Source organism: Neopsephotus bourkii, unplaced genomic scaffold (genome assembly GCF_033783945.1).
Source record: "Neopsephotus bourkii isolate Nb327-2 ecotype Australia unplaced genomic scaffold, CSIRO-AGI_Nbou_v1 NB_616, whole genome shotgun sequence".
NCBI lineage: Eukaryota > Metazoa > Chordata > Aves > Psittaciformes > Psittacidae > Neopsephotus > Neopsephotus bourkii.
In genome coordinates this window covers 1,026,338-1,049,835 of record NW_026901116.1, presented here as the reverse complement: position 1 = coordinate 1,049,835, position 23,498 = coordinate 1,026,338, and the positions used below count along the sequence as shown (strand labels likewise).

General features: G+C 47.8%; 1 protein-coding gene across 8 annotated transcripts in view; it reads left to right on the top strand.

Annotated features, from left to right (window-relative positions):
* The window catches only part of EXOC6B (exocyst complex component 6B), a 325,177-nt gene that overhangs the window by 51,651 nt on the left and 250,028 nt on the right, over positions 1–23,498 (top strand). For 7 of the 8 annotated variants that reach the window (XR_009725215.1, XR_009725216.1, XM_061351946.1 and 4 more), the window contains exons 3-6: positions 3,221–3,268; positions 5,225–5,315; positions 5,409–5,454; positions 8,394–8,598. Coding sequence is in view for 6 of the 8 variants with exons in the window: in XM_061351946.1 (XP_061207930.1) it covers positions 3,221–3,268; positions 5,225–5,315; positions 5,409–5,454; positions 8,394–8,598 (390 nt within the window). In the remaining 2 variants the exon portion in view is untranslated. Of the gene's footprint in view, positions 1–3,220; positions 3,269–5,224; positions 5,316–5,408; positions 5,455–8,208; positions 8,251–8,393; positions 8,599–23,498 lie in introns of those variants that run through there. The other variant, XM_061351950.1, reaches the window with a different exon arrangement.

Sequence of the window (23,498 nt, the reverse complement as noted above, 5' to 3'; positions counted from 1 at the left end):
ATTTATAACCTTATTATGTTGTTAATAACCTGAATGACGTAAGAGTAGGACCTGTGATTAAATTCAAAGTACGTGACTAAGGGAATCTACAGCCTGAATTCTTGTTGGGTTCTTTTAGATGTGCTCCATCACATGTATAAAGGATTCAGGAAGGAGCTGCTGTGCTCTTCATCCTCAGTATAGTATAGCCAGCGAGGCAAACATCCCACACTGCAGAATCAGCAGCAGATGGGTTTTGGACAGAGGGATGGAGTCAGCACCAGGGTCATGGTAGTGTCCTTCAGGTCCATTCCCAGGATTCCTCTCCAGCTCCCTTTGCTTCTCTCTCTCATCACTCCGACACTAAATGGTAGCAGTGATGTTCAACCCCTCACCCATCCCAAGCCCTGCTCCGTACCACATGTTCCATACGCAGATGAATGAACTAACGACTTGAGCATCCTTTAAGCCCCTGTGTGATCCCAGTGTCTCGTTCCTCACATGTGCTCACCTGTTGTCTGTCCCCCCTTGCTGTGCGTCTGTCTTAGATTATAAACCCCCCTTGTCTGAAAGGCTTCAATGTGTCTACAGAGAGTCTATATAAATAATTATCTATTTTATTACAATATATACATGTAGACCTTAGACCAAAACAAAACACAACTCCCTGCCCCCTGAAAACTCCTAGTGTGCAAGGGCAGAATCTATCCTTACTCCCTGCTTTAACTGGGATTGATATGTAATTTTAATAGAAGACTACTACAGCCCTGGCATTATTTTAGGAGCAGTTTTAAATTAGCCTACACAGATTCCTTTTTCCTGGTGGGATTTTCAGGATAGAAGCAAATAAAATAATCCTTGGAAGAGATGCTGGGCTCCTGCTTGTAAAAGCTCAGTGCATCATAAAGGAAATGAGCAGTTTTTACACAGGGCAATCAGCCAGGAAAGCTGAAGCTACTGCTGAAGAGGGAGCAATGTGATGCAGATGCTGTTGAGAAACTGTGAGAGGGGAGATCATGGGATGACTTCCCTTCTTTGCAGCAGGGTAAGCTTAAAAAGCAGCATGGCCAGTGTTAAAACCAACGGAAGCCTGTGAGGCTGGATGGCTCTGCTGCTTGGAGCTACACAAACATTTCAGTGTGAGACCTGATGTTGCAGTTTGGACCAGTGTGGGAAATCGGTGTTGCCCAGTTTCTTTCTGTAGTCAGTAGGGAGCAAGCTGGATCCTCAATCAGTTTAATCCCAGACTGATCTGGATTGGAAGGGACCTTAAAGCTCCTCCAGCTCCAACCCCTGCCATGGGCAGGGACCCCTTCCACTGGAGCAGCTTGCTCCAAGCCCCTGTGTCCAACCTGGCCTTGAGCACTGCCAGGGATGGGGCAGCCACAGCTTCTCTGGGCTCAAGCACACGCTGGAGCTGGGTCATGGGGAGCTTCTCCTCACCCAACACCTACGAGTCCTTCTCCTCAGGGCTGCTCCATCCCGTCGCCTTCACCCTGTATTTGTGCTTGGGGTTGCCTCAAAGCACATGTAGAACCTTGCATTTGGCCTTGTTGAACTTTATGAGGTTCACATGGGCTTACCTTTTAAACCTGTGAAGTCTTGTATGTAAATACCAGGCTCCCATTCTATCTCAGCTGCTTGCTTTGTGGTGTGCTCCAAAGGGAAAGAGAGAGCTGTTTTCATTTCAGGCCACCCTCAAGCTTGCCCTGCTTTGCTCAGCTGTTGCTCTGCTCCACGTACCATCCACATTGTGTTGGGGCTTCAAACTGAAACAGGGGAAGTTTAGATTGGATCTAAGGAAGAAGTTCTTTACTGTGAGGGTGGTGAGGCACTGGAATGGGTTGCCCAGGGAGGTTGTGAATGCTCTATCCCTGGCAGTGTTTAAGGCCAGGTTGAACAGAGCCTTGGGTGCCATGGTTTAGTGTGAGGTGTCCCTGCCCATGGCAGGGGGGTTGGAACTGGATGATCCTAAGGTCCTTTCCAACCCAAACCTTTCTATGATTCTATGATCTTAGGGAGACAAGCCTGGAAATGACTATATACAACTTGAGTAGCTGTGGAAATAAGTATTCTATGGAAAGAAAGCAGTTTCATGGCATGTTAGTCTTGGACTGACGGGAGCACCTGAACTCTGCTGGTATTTACCTTCACAATTGGCTGCTCTTGCTGAGGACCTTAATCTGGGCATGTTCACTTGGAAGTTCGTGTAATCTTCTATGGCTGTCCCAGCTGGGCTGTAGAAGATGCTGTCTGTGTTCGCAGTTGTCCTGTCTGAACATGAATGAGGATTCGGCAGAAAACCCAGAGTCATCTTTCTATTTGTTGTCTAAATGATGTGTAAGCTGCTTGTTTTGTATCCTGACGAGTCACACACGAGACCAAAGGTCATCTGAGTCTTCATTGAGTCAAACTGATGTCTGGAGCCACAAAGGGGTGAACTGCTGTGATCTTGCTTGTCCAGGGAACCTCCACGTTTGCAGACTGGAAAGTTATTTAACTGTGAGCCCCAGCTTGATAGGATAATACAGGAAGGTGGTTTAGTAAGGAATATACATCAATTTTTTATACCAGTGTATAAAAATAACCTTTTTATACCAGCTAGGAGAAGGGATCCAGTGGGAAATGCATCTGAAGATGTAAAAGAAAATACATGAACTTTATGGATGAATCCCACATTGAGGAATTATTTTCTTGCTGTGATAATAGGGAGTTAAAACCCAATTTGGGTGTTGAGGGGGGGGAAATATAACTCCTTCACCACTCAGGTGATATAGCTTTTAAGGTGATGCCCCATCCCTGGCAGTGTTTAAGGCCAGGTTGGACACAGGGCCTTGGAGCAAGCTGCTCTAGTGGAAGGGGTCCCTGCCAGTGGATGAGCTTTAAGGTCCCTTCCGAACCAGTCTGGGTTTCTATGAGAACCCACATGAGCATCTGCTATAAGATTGGATCCATTAAGACCACAACATTTTGAAGCTTCTGTGCAACACCATGAACCTCTGTCGTCTTTTAGCTTTCTCTAGTGGCAGGGAAGGAAATCCATGGTATTTGCTGTGTGGCTGCTGGCACCCTTGTATGCCAGAATGGCCACTGCTGTTAAATCGGCCAAAGAACACTTGTATGCTATACAAAAGAAGACTGTGTGAAAAGTGATGCTGTTTATATGCAGTTTATTTGTGAAGAACATTGTCCTGATTTTCATGTAGATGTGCTCTGTCTTTTTCCCCCGATATTCCCACAGAATCAAGTGACAGACACCAACAGGAAGCTGCAGAATGAAGGAAAAGAAGTAAGTTCAGTCATTCATTCTGTCTGGTTTTTGCTTTTCCATTATTTTGCTGTGCTTGGTAGTGGGAATTTACAGTGCCCGTAAGTGCTCAGCCCTAACTGATAACATAGGTGGAATTGGTATTAAAACATTCATTGATTCTCTGTCCTGTATTTTGCTTTGCTGCCTGAAAGATGAGCTGTGTCAGAGTGTTGGGAAGTGATTTTTCCGTTTTACTGCTTCTGGATTGCAAGCTAGTGGAAGGCACAGCATGGGGAGCAGGGGGAATGTAAAGCAACAATAATCCTATATTGTGGGCTTGATCCTGCAGCCTTGGGAGGTGTCATTGGGATTGCTCATAGCAGTACTGCATCCAAGGAAGCGTGGCCAGCAGGTCGAGGGGATTCTTCCCCACCCTGCAGTCCTGCATCCAGCTTTGGGGCAACAACACCAGAGGGACGTGGAGCTGTTGGAGCAAGGCCAGAGGAGGCCATGGAGATGCTGCGAGGGCTGGAGCAGCTCTGCTCTGGAGCCAGGCTGAGAGAGCTGGGCTGGGGCAGCCTGGAGAAGAGAAGGCTCCTGAAGGGGAGACCTTAGAGCAGCTCCAGTGCCTGAAGGGGCTGCAGGAAAGCTGGAGAGGGGCTTGGGACAAGGGCCTGTAGGGCCAGGCCAAGGGGAATGGCTTGAACCTGCCCGAGGGGAGACTGAGATAAGATCTTCAGAAGAAAGTCCCTTCCTACCCAAACCAGTCTGCTTCTATTCATATGAGCTGGAGAGCCCGGCTTCTGCTTCCCAAAGCAGTACAGCAACAATTAAAGTCAGGGTGGCTTTTAAGCTGCATGAATAGAGGCATCGAGGCATGGGGAAAGGAAATGATTGAGCATCTTGTGGATGCCACGTGCCTTTATCTACATACATTCTTCTCCCCCTTCATCATAAGAGAACATTAACAGACTGGGGGACACTTTAGAGCTGAGTGTGCTGAAGGCAGTGATGCTTCAGGTTTTCCAAGTGCCTAATATAGAGATGTGTAAGGACTCCCAGGGATGGTCCCTCTCCTCTCTTTTTCATTCCTCCTGATAATTGCATCATCTACTATACAAGGTTCTTCTTCTTGCAGCTCTTCTGTTTTATCTCTTAGCTGCTTTCCCAGACACCCTGCCTTGGTTTTGCTCCTGGTGCATGCAGGCAGCTGCCTTGATTTGAAAAACAAACAAGAAAATCCCCATCCTGGACTGCATCAGAGCAATTATTCTAATGAAGGTTAAAGACAAGAATGCCCTTTGGGGAGGAGGTGATGCAGCTTCAATCCTGAATCAAATAAACTTACCTCCTTGAATGGAGGATTCACCTCCAAGAGTAGAAGAGCCTGGGATTTCAAAAGGGCTTTCAGTCTCCTGGTACTTGGGAGATAAATGGATGCTCTGGAGGACAAATCCATGACTTGTCCCTTTGAAAAGAAGAAAGTAGAGTGTTTTCTGTTGTATGCAGTGGCTGCTCCTTGTTTGTCCTTGCCCACATGCACAGGTTTTTCTGTTGGAGGCTGAGCATTTAAAAAATCCTTGTTAGTTTGGGATGGTCAAAAGCCCCTTGGGAGCGTGTCGCCACATCCTGTCCTTGGGAAGAACTAGAAAAGAGAAGCGTGGAGAGGGAGTAGGGAAGAGATGAATAAAATGGGAAGGGGAAATAATCTTTGGAATCCAGGGGACGTGCTACAAGGCTGGTATTGTGTTGCCTTTGGTTTTGCTTCTTGCTTACTTGAAATGAAGGGAATGCTGCTGGTGCTTGTTGAGCCAACCCGAAGCTGCCTCTGCTCCTGTTCCAGCAGCGCTCTGCAGCCTTTCTGAGCTCCTGGTTATCACCGTGGGGTTTTTTGTCAACCTATGGCATATGGCCGGGACAAGTGCAGTTTATATCCTCTCTCCTCCATCTCTTCACTGCTCTAAGTGAAACTTATCTCTTTTTCCCTTCCCCAAGTTGATCGTAGCGATGGAAGAGCTGAAGCAATGCCGGTTACAGCAGCGGAATATATCAGCGACGGTGGATAAGCTCACGCTGTGTCTTCCCGGTGAGGAATCTCAAGGTGCTCTTTATTTTCTTCAGTCATTCACATCCCTGCGCTTGGGTCTCAACCCATGTGTGTTTCTCCTTCTCTTTCCAGTCCTGGAGATGTACAGCAAACTGCGAGAGCAAATGAAATCTAAAAGGTAAATTCTATGTGGATTGGTGTCTGTGGTGGAAGAGTTGGAAAGCACCCGTTGGGTGCTGGATCGATGGAAGATATCCCATGTCTTTATAGGATATAGATACCTATAAAGAGTCTTATATTCTCAAAAGATAAGACTTCAAAATCAGCTTTTTCAGGTTAATTTGTTTGATTTCTGGGTGGAATCTTCAGGCTCCTGCTCAGCCTCCTGTGTTACAGCCTAGAACTGGGATTGCAGCAGGGCTCTCATCTTGGTTGTAGGCTTTTAAATGTAGGTAGCTGTTCACTTTTCCATGGAAGCTGGATGTTGTGATGCATTCAGCCAGTGTTTGACGTGGCATTTAGGTGTAATTAACTGGGTTTTATTCTGTGAATGTCCTAACGCCAAACCTGATATGATCCGAGTGAACAGAAGGCAGCCACCTGGGAAGTGTGGCGTAGGGTGGGAGAAGTTGGTGGGAAGGTCTGTGGTGTATTTTGTGGTAGAAATAACTGCTCAGGAGAGTGCGTGAGCTGTGTGGACTTTGTGTCTCAGCAAATGTAGGACTTTGACAGGCTGAGAGAGCTTGGCTGGGGCAGCCTGGAGAGGAGAAGGCTCCTGAAGGGGAGACCTTAGAGCAGCTCCAGTGCCTAAAGGGGCTGCAGGAAAGCTGGAGAGGGGCTTGGGACAAGGGCCTGTAGGGACAGGCCAAGGGGAATGGCTTGAACCTGCCCGAGGGGAGACTGAGCTGAGCTCTTAGGCAGAAGCTCTTCCCTGTGAGGGTGCTGAGGCGCTGGCACAGGGTGCCCAGAGAAGCTGTGGCTGCTCCATCCCTGGCAGTGCTCAACACAGGGGCTTGGAGCAAGCTGCTCCAGTGGAAGGGGTCCCTGCCCATGGCAGGGGTTGGAGCTGGATGGGATTTAAGGTTCCTTCTGTCACACACCACTCTGTGATTCCCACCCTGCATCTGTTGTGATGCTGAAGGATTCAACCATGGTTTGGGATATTTGCATGGCTGGGACCCCGGGGCCGGTTTATTTAAGCACTGTGGGACTTTGGAGGCTCCTTGTAGCCCTTGCGGGGGGGCAAACTGGGCAAAGAGCAGCTGCTGGCAGGAGCTGGGCTGGAAACACAGCAGGCTCCAGGGGAATGGCACGCGGGGAGAGCGGTGGGATCCGATGCCTGATGGTTTCTGCCATCCATCATGGGAACAAGACAGAAGAAACCAGATGTTTCCAACAAGGCGATAACTAATTGGATGGGCGTATTTGTACACTTCCCCCTCCTGCTCTGCTCATCCCTGTGCTCCTTGGGTCCAGATGAGCATTAACTCCTGAAGGTTGGGCTGGCTGGAGGAGTCGCAGGGAGCTTGTTCAGCTCCCTCAGGATGGCTCAGCACAGACTAGGGCAGCGTGTGGTTCATCCAAGTGTTTTTACTCTGTTGAAAGGAACAGCAAGGGGCTTATCTGTTGACAGATGTGGGGTGGGGAGCTGGAGCTGATCACTTCTGAAGGGAATCCACATGCTGCTCCGTGCCCTCGCTCTGGAAAGTGTTTCCAGGGTCTGCTTCTAAGAACTGCATCTTTTTTTTGCCTTCCTCTCTCTTTGGATTGGTTCATTTTGAAACAAATAGAAGCTGAAAGCCACATTTAAGGAAAATCTGAATCCCTGCCTTCTTTTCTTCTTTGTCTGTATTTGATGGCTTCATTCACCAAACACAGCACAATATCATTAAGTACTTTTGTAGCTGCACCCGGTATCACTTATGGCTCATGATGGCCAGCAAGGGGCTGGTTATGAGCCTGAGTCTTGGTGTTGGGTACACAGCCTCAGAGGAGTCATAGGGTTTGGATTTGGGGTGAAGACACTCAGCTTCCCAAGGTAGACAAAATGAGTTATGTGCTGTTTGCTGCAGGGTGTTTGTAAAGCCAATGCAGGCATTTGCCCAGTGCAGAATCCATGGCCATGAGCTGGAGAAGGAGCTGGGGAAGGAAGAGCGGTCTGAACCCAGAGGAGTGACTCTGCAACCAGCAGAGAGAAGAGATGGAGAGAGACGCTTTGTCTCTCATTGTACAGACTTTAAGGAAGGAGCAGAAAGAGCTTTTCTCCACCAGCTGAGGCACATATGGCTTGTTGGAAAGTGATGGGGAAAAACCCTTTTGGTTCTGCAGGGCTCTGGTGGGATCAGTCTTTTTTACCCCAGCTCACTTTTATCCATACGCTCTCCAAGCAGTAAGAAAGGAGAATTCTGGGTGGCTGGTAATAGGCATCATGGCATCAGGGCATGGCTTGGGTGGGAATGGACCTTAAAGCTCCTCCAGCTCCAACCCCTGCCATGGGCAGGGACCCCTTCCACTGGAGCAGCTTGCTCCAAGCCCCTGTGTGCAACCTGGCCTTGAGCACTGCCAGGGATGGGGCAGCCACAGCTTCTCTGGGCACCCTGTGCCAGCGCCTCAGCACCCTCACAGGGAAGAGCTTCTGCCTAAGAGCTCAGCTCAGTCTCCCCTCGGGCAGAGCTCATGGCTCCCCTGGGGGGACCTGTGCGGGGTCTTCCTGGGGTCCCCCTTTGAGCTATCGTTCCTCTGTGCTCCTCCATGTTCTTGACCATGCTGCATGTGGTTGGCAGCTTTTCCTTCACTCTGTAATATGGAGCCCCAAACGGCTTTGCTGTGGGTGAAAGCTGCTGCTGGCCTCAGGTGATGCTGGTTGCTTGTTACCCAGCTGGTCCTCGTTTGCTCATCAGAGCTCTGATAAGGAGCTCCTGTGTGCTTGTGTTCTTCTGCCTCTCTCTTTCCAGAAGAAGATGGTGCTTTTATGGTTAGTTCCCTTGATCTTAAGGTCTGTGTTCTTTGAGGAGAGCTGAGATTCTTGGATATATCAAATGACTTGAAGCTAATGTTGTTTTGAAGGATGGAAATAGCTGTTCTTCCTTCCACATCTGCCTTGCTTGCTCTCCCCAGGCACTACCCTGCACTCAAGACCCTGGAGCACCTCGAGCACACCTACCTGCCCCAAGTGAGCCACTACCGCTTCTGCAAGATCATGGTGGATAATATCCCAAAGCTGCGTGAAGAGATCAAGGAAGTTTCCATGTCAGACCTCAAGGATTTCCTGGAGAGCATCCGTAAGCACTCGGACAAGATTGGAGAGACGGCCATGAAACAGGTAGGACTTGTGTGTGCACACGTGGTGGGTGGGTTCTGGGGAGAGGAGATCATATTGAACTTCATTCTTCTTTTCCAATCCCAAGGCACTAAACTTAGTTTTAAATATTGAAGTGATTTTGTTATAGGTGAAGCCATGATTCTTCATTCAGTGGTTGCTACTAGAGGTTTTATCTCCTGATTTATATACTGTTGAAAAGGGATGGACCATTTCTGTTGCCTTCTCCCACCTGTATTTTGCTGCTGGATCCTGGTACTCCAGAGCCTGGGGTGCACAAATTAGGCTGTGCAGCTCATCAGGACAGGGGCATTTGTGCTGCTGCATCTGGTGGAAGCTGGAGCACCTGGAGACACCAGTGCTGGTTTCCCAGGTTCAGGGTAAAGCAACAGGAGTTCGTGCTCTGATACCAACTTAATTGCTTTTTCATCTTGAACTGGTTGTCAAGTGCTGGGTGAACTTTCCTTATGGCTTGCTTGCATTTTGCCTAGCAGTTGGTGTCTGTAAAAGGTGACCCTGATGGAACTGAACATCCACGTGCATGTATTAAACCAGAATTGCCTTTTCCCACTCTTTAATATTCTAGATTTGAATTTCAATAGAGGTTTTCTTGTCACAGCCAGGAGATTGCTCACAGAGGCTCTTAAACACAACGTTGCTGCTTTGAAATTCAGATCCACTGGTAGTGAAATGTTACCTCTCATGAGCAGTAAACTGCCTCCTCTGGTAGTGATGGATGGATTGGACTTGTTGATTTATGGAAGGACTCTTGATGTGATTTCTCACAAGATGATGAGTTTATGCTGTTGGGTTTATGATTAGAGGTGTAGAGGCAAGTTCAGTTTTCTGTCTTTTAAACACTATCTTTCTGTAAGATGGTCTGGCTTGAGGATTGCTATTAATTGATTTAATTTCCAGTATATCCCATGCTTTACTGCCTTTTCTGAGCTTCTTTGTAGTATTTTAAGACAAACCAAACCTTGCAGTGTGCAATGGAGCTGTGGGGAGATGCCATTCTGCGTCTGGGAGTTCAGTACAGTGTTCTGTTTGTTGTTGTGTTGAATCGAACAAGTGTTTCTGAATCTGCAGAAACCACGTTGTGACCTGTGCATCCTATTGTAGAGCCAGACACCCATGGTGGCAAAGTCTGTGGTGGCTGCAGGTGTTACTGTGCTGAGTTTACCCACTACAATGCCTTCTAGAACAGCTCCTGTTCACAAACCCCACTCTGTTTTGTTCATTATTGGCAGCCCAACCTTCTTAAGATTCTTCCTTGGTTCTTGTGGCTGGGAGGGAGCAGGAGTTTCCTTTGCCGTTTGTTCCCCAATTAATGGCAGCAAGTACATTACTAAATAAATAACTTCTGTATACCCACTTAAGGATATTTACCAATTAGATAGAAGAGGATGTAGATGTGGTGTCCTCCTCTTACAGTTTCCAGTCTTGTCGTCATGATGCTGGGATTAAACATCCCAACATCTTGGCTGGGATTAGACATTAGGCAGAAGCTCTTCCCTGTGAGGGTGCTGAGGCGCTGGCACAGGGTGCCCAGAGGAGCTGTGGTTGCCCCATCCCTGGCAGTGTTGAAGGCCAGGTTGGACACAGGGGCTTGGAGCAAGCTGCTCCAGTGGAAGGGGTCCATGCCCGTGGCAGGGGTTGGAGCTGGATGGGATTTAAGGCCCCTTCCAACCCGTTCTACAGTTCTGTGATCCTGTGAATTTTCTGCTGCGAAGTGCAGGATCTGGTTTCCCCCTTCACCCTTTGTGGGGACAGAGTTATCTCCGCCGGTGGACTCGATAATTGTCCATCAGTGTGGACGTTCTGTTCCCATACAACCTGGGGAGGAAGGTCAACTTGCCACTTCCAGTTGCAAAAGCTAATTTGGAAGCGCTGCTGGAATTTGAGCAATGCTGTAGGTTCATTCCTGCACAAAGCATCACGAGCTGCTTTACACCGAGGAGCTGAAGCTTTCGGAGCCTCCCGTTGCGTGGGGTCACTCCACGTCGCCGTGCCGAAAGCAAGGGGCAGGTTTTCCACTGCCAGAATTCCCAGTCTTGTGTCTTTGCATGGCTGGGTCTTTTTCTCCTCAGTCTGTTGGCCGTGATTGATAGTCGCTCTGGAACAGAGCGGAGCTGGCAGGAGGCCTGGGAGAGTCAGGGAACTGCGATTGGCAGCTAAATACATTCGGTTTAAATTAGCATCATATAAATTCTTTTCAAATTGTTTGATTTCACCAGCGGGAATGGCAGAGGGGCTGATACAATGGGGAAAGGAAATCGTGTTTTTGTAACATTACAAATCTGAGGCCGATGATGACAAGAGCTGAAAATTTCATTTTGTGATAATCAGAAGGATCTGTCTTGGAGCGCTCGGAGCTGTGCTTGTGTTCCTGGCCTGCAGTCAAGGATGCAGGGAGCTCGCTGGCCCCTCTCCGGGACAGGAAGCCTGTGCTGGGATGAAGTCAAGTGAGATGGTCCCAGGGTCAGCCGGACCTGAGGGATCTCACAGCATCCTAGCAGGAATGATGAGCTCCCATTGACTCTGTTCCTTGTGAATCTGACTTTTATTACCTATGGTTCTGGGGGAATTCGCTGCGTTCCAAATGTTGGTCTTCATTGCGCAGATAAAAGTAGCTCTGTGCATTTGAACTCCTTTTGGACTTTGGCCCTGTGAACCTGCGTGTGTGTTTTGGTTCTGGTGGTGTTTCTTTTTAAAGAGCTCAATTCTGGCCTTGCCAGGAATGAATTACATCTTATTAACACTTGCTGATATCCGGTATGTGGTTTTATTATCTAGCTTAATGGCTGAAATATGTGCGGCATGTGGAGGAGGTCACTGAGGATGGTGCCTCAGAAGCATCCAGGGTAAGCGCAGTTAATGCTGCTCCACAGGGGTCCAAGAATAACCCATCCAGAAGCCATTATCAGATCAAGCTTGTCAGGATGGCCAAAATACTCAGCGTGCCTTTTGCAGAGATGGAGGCAGACTAGCTTTTGGGGTTATTTTAGCATCACTTGGATGCGCTGTCAAAGCTGATGTTTAATCAGTGGTGATCCAGGATGAGTTTGAATGGGTTGATGTTTCAGCTCTGCCTTTTTTACACGGGGATGTTTACTCTTCTCACTGACACATATTGGTGTCTGTGCCATTTCTGAGGAGTATAATGAAAGGTTTTATAAAGAATAGTTTCCCACAGCAGCAGAAAATCAGCTTGGTTGCATGGTTACACTGACAGAACAAGGCAAAATGTTGCACGATGATGTGCACAATAGGATCATAGAATGGTTTGGGATGGAAGGGACCTTCAGAGGACATCTAGTTTTGACTGCCCTGCAGTGAGCAGGGAAATGCCCCTTTGAGTTTGGTAGGAGTGCAGTTCTGACCATCAGCTGGAGAAGATGAAGCACTTCAGGGCATGGGTTAGCAGCAGCTCCGTAGACAACTGCATCTTTGAAATTCAGATCTAGGGTTTGAAGGGTTTCTCTTGCTTCAGTTCTGTCCCTGCAGGTCAGAGCTGAGTGAGAACCACCCATGTATGAAGTGTCGCATCCCACATGTGGCCTCTCCTTGTTTAGCGTGGCCTCTCATGCCTGCATATAGCTCGGGCAGGGATGCCAAAATAGCGTGTGGGTACGTGCAGCTACCACGGTGTTCTCCAGTATAGAAGTTTTTGGTAGCACAGAATCAGGCCTTAGAAAGAAAAGATCTTGTGGATGAGAAGTAGAGGAGGAGATTTGTTGCATTTCCCCCCCCAGGTTACTTGGTCTGGAGACGATGGCTGCTAACAGACATGGGATGCATGTGGCATGGATACAGGCCATGCTAAGGCTGTTGAGCACCCAGCTGTGTGCTTCGATATTTTAGGTATGTGTGGATTTAAACTGATTCTGACCTGGGGTTCCCTGGATTCATGATTGGTTGGAGGATGCAGGTGTTTTCGTGTAGTTTTCTCTGTGCTACTGGTTTGGTCTTAAAACTATAGCCAAGTCTCTATGTGTATTTTTACTGGGATTACAGAGAAGTAGGTGCGTGTTGATGAGTCCTGAGTGTCCATTGGTTGCTTTTCAAAGTCGTTTTGAATGCATTGGTGTTGTAATGAAAATGCTATTGTGTAGGGTTTTTTTTTTTAGGCTAAATTGAAATGCCCTATCCCTGGCAGTGCTCAAGGCCAGGCTGGATGGGGCTTGGAGCAAGCTGCCCTAGTGGAAGGTGTCCCTGCCCGTGGCAGGGGTTGGAACTGGATGAGCTTTAAAGTCCCTTCCAACACCAACCAGTCTGTGATGTTATGATTCCATCTTTATAAAAGCTGGCTCACATGCAAGCTGCCCTGTCTGCTTCTCTGCACAATGGCTGTGTTAAGAACTGGGTGCTCTCGCCTTGCCAGCACACAGAGACCATCTCTTGCTCGCTTCAATCCACAGTTTCAAACCCTTCCCTTGGTTTTGGGATCCTAGGATGGTGTTTGCAAGTGTTCTGCCCAGCAGTGCTGGCTTTGTGCCTCTGCCCATCTCCATGGTGTTCATCCTGTTGATCTCTTTCAGGATGTCTTTAAAAAGATGATGGTAGTGATGGGATTATGTGGGCAATGGATAGTCAGAGTGGTTATGATTCCTGGCCTGGGAGGACAGTGGGTGGTTATAACACAGCTTCAGGCCAATGATATGTGCTCCAGAAGCACGTGAGGAATGTGGGATGTGTTAGGGAGTTAGCAGAGTTAAGGTGGGCAAAGGGGAGGGAATGAAGGAATGAGGGGTGTGGAAAGCAATGGAGAGCTTGACCTGCAGATGTTGTACATCATGGCAAGCACACCTTGGCCGTGCAGTGTAGCTTTACTGGTGATGCCCATCCAGAAGCACAAGGTGAGGCTGCTTCCTGCACCCTGCATTGGGAAAGGACCAGATCCCTGAGGCTGAGCCTGCTGTGACGCCCTCTCTGACTGAGCTGTGATAACATGAGGATGCTGTGCCAGGCAGCTGGTTGGGAACCATGGGGATAAGTGGAGGTGTGGCATGTGGTGATTGCAGCCCTATTGGGAAACCCTGTTCCCTCCCTGTGCTTCCTTTTAAATGCAGCCACAGGGCCACCACCCCAGGCCACAAGAGCAAGCGGTTCCCTGCATAGCGGCAGACAAGGGGATGTTCTTCCAGCCTCCATGTGCTGCCCAGTGGCCTTTTGATGGCCCAGTTGATGTAGTTTAAACTGCACATTGGACAGTGTTCTTAATTATCCCTATTCCTGCCGTTTTCCAGCTTTATGTAATCTTCTGCAGCGCATATGGAAATTGTTTTGGCTTTGTATGGATATTTTAGAGCAAATTAGATTTTACTGCCTTTCCCTGGATGTGCCGTGCAGGGAATGGCCTTCTGCTGGGTGTCAGTGCTCCGGCAGCCCTCAGGACTCTATAGAGGTCAAGGGAGCCCTGTGTGAGACTCAGTCTCCTTTGCCACGTGGGCTGGATCTGCCCAAGCCAAGTTGGAGCTCACATGGAGCGTTTGGAAGATCCCTGCATCCGCTTGCTCCGTGGGGGCCAGCTTTTATGGACATGCCCCAGGACTTGCAAAGCACCCTTGGATCTGAGCTTCCTGCTGGTTTAAGTGGTGTCTCTTATTCCAGAGGGTTTCTTTAACAAGCACAAACAGTAAAAATCGTGTTGTTTATTAAAAACAAGGGAATTTTATAGTCTGGGACGCAGGCAGGAGAGCCTCTTGGGAAGGTCAGTCTGGTGGCTGGGTATGCGGTGGCTGTTTACACAACAGATGGGGATAAGGGGATGGTGTTTTCCCCTCCTGGGCAGGTTTGTAAAGCAGAAACGTATTCTCTAGTAAAATTCAGTAACGAGACCTTCTTAATCTTTGATACTGCTGCTTGTCTACTTGTTATATTAAAGTCTTATGGACGGAAATAAGTCTTCTGGGGCTGTTTAGATTGGAAGTCTGATGGCCAGCTATGGTCTCAGCTTGCAGGAAACCAGGCTGAGTGAAGAGGGATGCTGTGGTCCAGTGGAGGAACGATGAATGTTCTCTGGTTATTGAAGGGAGGTGTCACTGTTGGACCTGTGAGAGCTCTGAAATGCCTTCAAGTGCCTTGATAAAAACGTTTCTTGTCAGAAGCTTATAACGTATTTGCATCTATCCTCTTCCCTTCTATGAATCATAGAATCAACAAGTTTGGAAAAGGCCTTTAAGATCAAGTCGAACCATTAAAAATGAAAGAGATGGATAAATAGCAGTGACTTCAGTTGGTCACTTACCCTCAGCATCCTTTGCTTAACCTCTTTGAAGGCTGACTTGAGAAAACAGGTAAAAAGACTTAAAATTACAGACAAATCTTTAATAACTCACTACTTTTTCATTACGACTTGGCCCTGAAAACTGTTTCCTTAAGAGAGTGCTGAGCATCATCTCGATGGTGACTGGATGAATCGCTTGACACTTGCTGTTTAATTTGGAAGCTTTTTCATAGCATCCCAGCCTGGTTTGGGTTGGAAAGGACCGTAAAGCTCCTCCAGCTCCAACCCCTGCCACGGGCAGGGACCCCTTCCACTGGAGCAGCTTGCTCCAAGCCCCTGTGTCCAACCTGGCCTTGAACACTGCCAGGGATGGGGCAGCCACAGCTTCTCTGGGCACCCTGTGCCAGCGCCTCAGCACCCTCACAGGGAAGGATTTTTCCCTAATTTCTAATATTTCCCAATATCTATATTCTGAATTAATTTTTGAGGCAAGTCCTGGGGCATCGTCTGTGTTTGTTAACTCAATCCACTCGCTCTTGACTCAGTGGTGAATTGTGATAGGTTTTGAAGATGAGATGTGAGATATCCCAGTGCTGTTTAGCCAGAGCCAGTGTGGTGGCTTTGTACATGGGTTTCTCACCATCTTGTCCTCAGCTTCACATGTTCAGGCTGAAACTTACATGTAGGAACCAAAGTGGTACCCAGGGAGCTCTCTTGGGGCTGTAGGATGCTCTGCAGCTTGCAGAAGGGATAAAAGCCAGGGAAAGAAGAAGGAGGAAGCGATGTGAATGATCTTGAGAACTGGAAACACTTGTTGAAGTGGCTTCTGAAGTGGATTGTCAAGCCAGGAGCTTGAGGTTAAATGTGATCCCTCAGCTTCCCAGCGGGCGTGGGAATGGAGCGGTCATGGCAGCCGGACAAGTCTGGGTTTAGCATCTTGGGTCGGGGTGGACGGGGCAGCCACTTGATGGGAAAAGCAGATGGAGGCATCACTGAGGATGTCTGTAGGTGGACTGGAGGCCAGCAGCGCATCTGAGCCACGATGGGGAGGCGGTGATAGGGCTATGTGCAGATGTAAGCATGTTTCTGTTCCCCAGTGCACGTTGTTTGAGGTCTTTGTACTTCCTTGTGCTTTAACTCCCCTTCTTCCCACATCACATAATTTGAGTGCAAATGTGCTTATTATCATAAAAGCTTTTTAGTCTAACGTTTCCTGGCTTTTTGGGGAAGGTTTCTCTGTTTATTCAAGAGGAATTCTGTGCCTTTAAGTCTACACTGAAAATTTATACCCCATAGGAACTTTATTAATAACTGGGTATTCCTCTGAATTCTTTTTATGACCTCAAAAATGAAACTGCTAAATCATAGGCCCTTTTTATTTCAGCATATGGATGACTAATGGCCAGAGGGACTGTGGTATCCCCAGTAGCAGATCCAGCATGTTCTGTGGACATGGCTGCAACATAAAAGCAAAAGTTTAACTACAGGGCAATCACATCCTGGACTAACTTTTTGTGTGGTTGCCTTTTAGTCCCTTAGAAACACTTGAAATGCAGAGATGCTTCTTGAAATAAATCCTTTATCTTCTAATTATGGTAGGCCAGGTAATCCTCAAGATGTTATAAGCCGGGCAGTGCCCAGTTGAGGCATGAGCACCCTTTGCTCCTTCTTTTAAGCCATCACTAATTGCTGTTTTCCTTGGAGCTGGGAAAAGAGGTGCTGTTAAACCTCTCATTTTCACTGCTCTTGCTTGTAGTGGTTTTAATTATGGAGACTGTTAAGTTGCTTCGAGGAAGGTGCTGCCCAAAGCTCCGGTCTCCTGCGGACATGGCATCTTTGGAGGTGAGACAGTGTGGATAGACCTCAGACTAATAAACTGGGATGCGTGCTGGCTTTGGCGTATCCCATGTGGGAAAGGATGTGGAGGAGGACGAGGGTCTGGACAGGATGGTTGTGGCAGGAGAGGTGCTGGAAATAAGGTTTGCTCAAAAAGTGCTGGGAATTGCTCCCATCAGGATGCTGCTGCCTGGGATGATAAATTCCTCAGTTTTCATTAGGATGTCTCGGGCTTGTTGTAATGTAGCTGCTAATAAACCTTCCAAATTAACTGATTTTCCCTTGTTTTTCTTTTAAAACATTCCTGGAATGGTTTTGGCAATGGATTTTTGTGCTGCACATGGGGTGGTTTGAGCTCTCTGTGTGAATGCTCTTGCTCTGCGCCTGACTGTGTGTGCGTGGAAGGAGAAGCTGAGGAGGTTTTGAGAGCCTGGGTGCTCCTGGTGTAACACAGTCACATAAAAGTCTGCGTGTACCTTCACCCAAAGGTGTGAAAAAGCAGTTTGTGGATGTGACAAATCAATGCTGCTGTGAAAATGGCACCAGTGCTTTGTTCAAGGCCAGGTTGGATGGGGCTTGGAGCAAGCTGCTTTAGTGGAAGGTGTCCCTGCCCGTGGCAGGGAGTTGGAACAGGATGTGCTTTAGGGTCCCTTCCAAGACAAACCATTCTACGGTGGTGATATGCAGTGTCCACCTATATCATGCATTAGCCAGTCAAAAATACATGTGGTGGAAGAATGGTACAATGAGATCAGGAACAAACTTATTTGAGATCACAGTAAATAGAATAAGAAGCTAGAGTATGAGAAAACATCAAGTGAGAAAACTCCACATGGTGTCAGAAAACCAACAGCTATTATGATTAAGTGATGCAGAACCCCAGCTCTTCTCCACTGGTGTACGATTCTAACAGGATGCTCCCAAGTTCATTCCAATTAGCTGTATTACAATCACTGCTTCATCACTCCACAGATGATCAAGCAGTGAAACACAGCAGCAGTACCCAGTAGTTTGTATATATGAGAAAGAGATGCAAGCATGAGTTCTTACCAAACAAGTTTTCATGTCATCAATGCAATTGCACCTACTTTATAGTTGTATAGATGTAGGGCAGAAGCTCTTCCCTGTGAGGGTGCTGAGGCGCTGGCACAGGGTGCCCAGAGAAGCTGTGGCTGCCCCATCCCTGGCAGTGTTCAAGGCCAGGTTGGACACAGGGGCTTGGAGCAAGCTGCTCCAGTGGAAGGGGTCCCTGCCCGTGGCAGGGGTTGGAGCTGGAGGAGCTTTAGGGTCCCTTCCAACCCAAAACGTTCTATGAAATACCAGCCATTACTTCTCAGCTGATGGGCTGTGACCTATTCACAAGCAATGGGGAAAGGAATGGCTCATAGGCAATGCTGGGGGGTCACCAGGGAGCTGTGGGTTCGAGGTTGCTAAAGAGATGAAAATGGGTTGGTGTGAGTTGGGCTGTGCTTTTTGCAGTGGAGGTACAATGGCTCAGTTGAAGGGAGAGGAGCACCGAGCTGGGCCGTGCTGCGTGCCCTTTGCATGACACTCCTGTACAAATTGCAAACGGGTGTATGCAGGAATCACCAAGTGAAATCCTTCAGCAACCCAAGACTTCTAATTCTTTTTAGTTTAAACACAGAGTTCTGCTGACAGGCTCAGGTTATTTAAGCCTCTCGACATATTCTTCTAATTCGCATATATAGCAAATTTAGAACAGCTTTCATTTGTGGGTAAGAGTGCACTTAAGTTACTCCAGGACAGCTCAGCTTTGTTTCTCTTCTCCGTCTCCTTTTAGAGTTGGACAGGTTCCTCTGGGGGACAGGGAAGGGATGTCTCGGGCACACTGATGTGTTTGTTTGACTTTAGGAGTCTGTGTGCTGCAATCCGAGCATGGTTCATCACCGCAACCAGAGGGTCTGATGCTGGCACTGCTCAAGTCTTCCAAGGGCTTCATTTTTGTGAGAAACCAAAATCCCTCTTGGGTAAGAGAGGAAAACCCTCTGCAGCAGGAGAAGTTGCAGTCTGTGATGGGTTGGGTGCTACAGCCCTGCAGGATGGAGGTCTTGTTCCATGAGGAGAAGCTCCCTATGACCTGGCAGCATGCACTTGAGCTCAGAACTCTCCATATGATGGGCTGTTTTCTCTCTAGTTGCATTGCCTCTGATAGGAAATGTTTGGATATGGCTGCCATGGAGAGTCAAAACTGCTGCATCCATCTGTCCTTATGTTCCAGTTCTGTTGAAATCCTAATCTGTGCTAACAGTTCTTGTATTTCCTCATCATTGCTATCTCCTTAGCACTTTGCTGGTGATAGCTGGGCAAGATAGGTGTGTGCCTTTGGTCCCTGTTATACAGAAAAGACTTGGAGAGCTGAAGAGTGTCCAGAGAAGGGCAACAAAGATGGTCAAGGGCTGGGCAGCGTGTTAGGAAAGGCTGAGAGAGCTGGGACTGTTCAGCCTGGAGAAGAGAAGGCTCAGGGAGACCTTGTCACTATGTTCCAGTATTTAAAGGGCAGCTACAAAGAAGATGGAGACTCCCTTTTGCTGAGGAGTCCCATGGAAAAGGCAAGGGGTGATGGGCACAAGTTACTCCTGGGGAGATTCCCACTGGACACAAGGAGGGAAAACGTTTAACATTGAGAACAACTATTGGAATAATCTCCCCAGGGAAGAGGTGGATTCTCCAGTGTTGGATGCTGTTAAGACTGGGCTGCACAGGGTGGTGGGACATCCAGTCTAGGTGATGCTCTGACTAGAATGGTTGGGCCAGATGATCCTTGAGGTCCCTCTCAACTTGATGTTCTGTTTCAATGACATCCATCACTTTGTGGGCAGCGGCACTGATACGGGGAGGCTTGGGGGGAGTGAGGGAAGCCAGTGATGCCTGGGGTTGGAGGTAAGGAGCTCCTGGTCTGACGGGGCTGGAAGGATGCTGCTGGTTACGAGGTGCAAACAACTTTAGCCCTTTCCACCTTCCAGGGGGCCCTGGCGGATGCTGATTCTCCTTTGCATTTTTAACCTTCTTTCTCTTTTCCACCCCTCTTAACGCTGTTTGTAGTTCCTCTAAGCCATAAAACAAGCGCCCTGGGAGTTCTCCTTCTAAGCAGACAGCAGTATAAACAAACACCCCATCCCGTTCTCCTGGCGCTCCAGCCTCGAGGAGTCTTGTTTTCAGCTCTGACCCCACAACCTTTCCTCTGGTTGGCAGCGTGCTGGCGTTGACAGTTCCAATGGTTCAGCCAGAGTTGAAAGATAATTGCTGGAGGAGCAGCGGCCGGGATGGTATGTGTTATTCGGCAGGACCCCCTTGAGGCGAAGCTTTGAATCTGGTGCACATTTCAAAGCATGTGTTAAACTTGATGTGATACTGATTAAAACGGAGGGCTTCAGGGTGAATTGGCAGGGCCCCGCCATTGCATCTGCCAAATGACATGCAAAGAAATGTCTTGCTGCAGTAGAGGGCTCGAGTAGTTGTCTCAGCAGAATCAGGCCCTGAAAGGGGGGGAATCCTTCTTGGGGTGTTCTTCCTCTATGATGCTTATAGGTCTTGTGTGAGCGCGGTGCTCATATGGTATTTTCATTGAGCCTTTATATTTTCAAACCCATATGGAAATAATACTGCTTCTTCCCCCCGCTTCAGCCGTGTCCTTCAAGTTTGTGTTTCCAAGGAGCAGATGTAGAAGAGTGAGGGAATAAATGAAGGCAGGTACCGTCAGACCCTGGGATGCAGCAGTATTGGACGATGGAGTTTGCTCCGACACTACCAAGGTTCCTCTCTGGTTCCGTATCTTCAGAGAGGATGTGGTTTGCTGTATCACTGGTGCACAGATAAAATACCAACTATATCTCAGCAGTGATTGCTCCAGAATCTTCCTCTGAGACGCACAAAAGGTTGGTTTTGAGATGACAGTGTTCACTTGGATTGAGCTCTCCTGCACTTCAGCTGCAGAATGGGAAGGAAAATGTAGGTCTTTATGTGTTCCTGCTGTCACGCACGTCCTCTTTGTAGGGCCAGCACAACCTGGGTAGCTCCTGCTGTCTCAAGCTTGCAAGACTCAGTAATTAGCAAAGAAAAACCCACTCGGAAATGGGGATGGATGGATGGATGGATGGGAGCAGCCTGGTACCTTTGTAAGATAAGCTTGGTGTGCTTCATGAGTTTTCTCTGCCTCCTCAAGCTGCAAGTGTGCAGCCCTGTGCTTTAGCAGAAATGGTAGAGGGTGAGGAACCTTCCTGTGCCTCAGGCAAATTTGGGGAATGGTTTTAAGAAGCAATTTTTGGGGATATGGGGGAAAACATACTGGGAAAATAAAGAGGAAAAGCTGTTAAATGTCGCATCAAGGAAGCGGTTCTTGTATCAATAGGTTTAGATCAGCATCTCCTGCTATATGCAAAGACTTAGGACAAAGATGTGCATGTAGATGTCATTGCTTAAAACACTTGCCTAAATCTGAGAGGGATTTGGCTCCCATCAACCTCACGTGCTGTTGTGTGCAGGTAAAACCGGTTTGTTTTCCAGCTGCTTTTCCACCTGTACACTGATTTACATACATCCTGTGCCAGCTTTCTCCTTTGTTTGCCCACTAAAACTAAACAGAGCTTTCCCCTTGGAGTATCTTCTGCTCCAGGGTTTTTAGTTTATAAGCTTCCAATAGGTTTTTTGAAGCTGTTCCCCTTTGGCTTTGGGCATCAGTGTTTCCAGTCAATGATAGAAACACGTTCCAGTAAGAGCAAACACCGAGGGTCTGGGGTTTGCTGGGTATTGGCAGTGTTTCCAGTGCCTGGTCCTTGGGTCTTCCTGGGGATTGCAGCTTTGGGGCATCTTATGTGTCATGGCTTGGAGTAAGCGTGGCCTCCTCCTTTAGAAGAACACTACCAAGAAGGCCCAGATGACAGAAAGGAAATCTATAGTGAAAAGCAGTTTTTAACACAGGAGCTGTGTAAGATGAGGTGTGTGAACACCAGCTGATGTGGCACATGAAGTGGAACCGTATTTCTTCCACAAGTAACTTGTACCCCCTCATCAGCTTTCCCATTGCCAACCAGTGCAATCCTTTCCATCAGCCGATGTGGCTGTGAATGCTCACGTCTTCTGGTTTCTTCTTGTTCTCAGTAGTTTTGCCTTCATTCCAACAGAATTCCCATCAGGTTTTTTGCTGTCCTTTTTAGCTGGTTTTGCCTCATTCCAGCCTCTTACTTCTCTGTGGCTGTGTTTCATTTAAACTTGCAAAGTTTGTTGCTGTCTTGTCTTTTTCACTAGTGAAAATGTGATGAATTTGGTATTAGTGGAAGCGTGACAGCGTGGAAAAGAGTTGTGTGAATTTCATGGAATCATCATAGGATCACAGCCTGGTTTGTGTCGGAAGGGACCTTAAAGCTCATCCAGTTCCATGAGCAGGGACCCCTTCCACTGGAGCAGCTTGCTCCAAGCCCCTGTGTCCAACCTGGCCTTGAACACTGCCAGGGATGGGGCATCATTCTTGTTGGTCCTCTTTACGTATTGAAGGCTGCTCTCAGGTCTCCATATAGAGGTGTCTCTCTGCGTTTTCCATCTCTTTATTTTAGTTATTTTATTCTGTGGTGTCTGTGGCTGGAAAGGGCTGAGACCTGTCTCTGAACCTGCTGTGCTCTGCCCAACCTCCCCAGTGTATTTCTCTTCTGTCAGTGAGGGCTGTTCTGTCTCCAGGTATTTTGTGGTTGACCTCCAGCTGAGAACTCTCTGTGCCCCCAGTGGTAACTTCATATGATGCTACCTTGTCCTCAGCAGTGCTCATGCATCTTCCAGCATAGCAGATGTTGCATAAGGAAAGAAAATAACAGCAAAGTTCATGAGTTTTAGTCCAACTTAGGTTGTGATCTGCTGGCCACAAGGACTTTTCCTTGCCCTGCATGCTGGGCACGAGTTGTTTCCTCCCTGCCCTTCCTGACTTCAGCGTGGTTGTGTATGGGCATGCAGGAATCTTATGGATCATCTCCAGGTTCCTGCTCAGTGTGTTTGGATTGGCAGAAGTCACCCATGATCCGTTTGCAAGGTCAGGGACTGGTGGTGTGGAGAGGTTATTGCATGGCAGCGGCTTCAGGAAAAGTGATGTCTGACCTTGGGTTAACTTAGTGATGTTACTTGAGTTACTTGGTGATGAGCATCATGATCCAAAAGCCAGATCTGTATCTCCATGATGCTCTAAGTGAGTTATGTTTCCATTTTCTCATACCTCTGTCAATGCACCATTGAGTATCTGGTGGGTTGAGGCATGTTTAACAGTTACTAGTAAATGTGTGACCACCTAAGAGCCTTATGTGGGAGCTCTGAGGAGCATCCTCCTCCTGCTGCTGCTCCCCACCAACCTCTCCTGTGAATTTACCAGAAGTCCTTTGGCAGAGTAAAAGCCGTGGATGCTTTTTGTTACTTGAAGTATTTTCCTTATAAAATGCTGGCAAGGGGTAGTGACATCAGCGGATCATTGAAATATTAATGAGCAGATTTGCAGGGAAAAGGAATTCATGTCCCCTGGATCAAAGAAATTTGTTGTATATTAATTTGATGTATTTACAAGTTCCAGTGCTTTCTAAATGTCTTCTTCTGGTGCCGTTTCTGTTAGCAATGAATGTGAATGGTTTTAATAACCTTTTATTTGCAACAAAGCTGGCAGAAATGTTTTGTGCTTTACTTCGGGGTTGGTGGCATTGCCTTCAAGCTGTCTCTGGCCTCGGAGGTTGACTTAACCCCTTAGTCTCCGGTGGTCGTGCACATGTAACATCTAGGAGCACTTGGCACAGGCTGCATGAAATCTGGTTTAGTTCTTTAGAGCCCAATATTTGACATGCAATTAAAA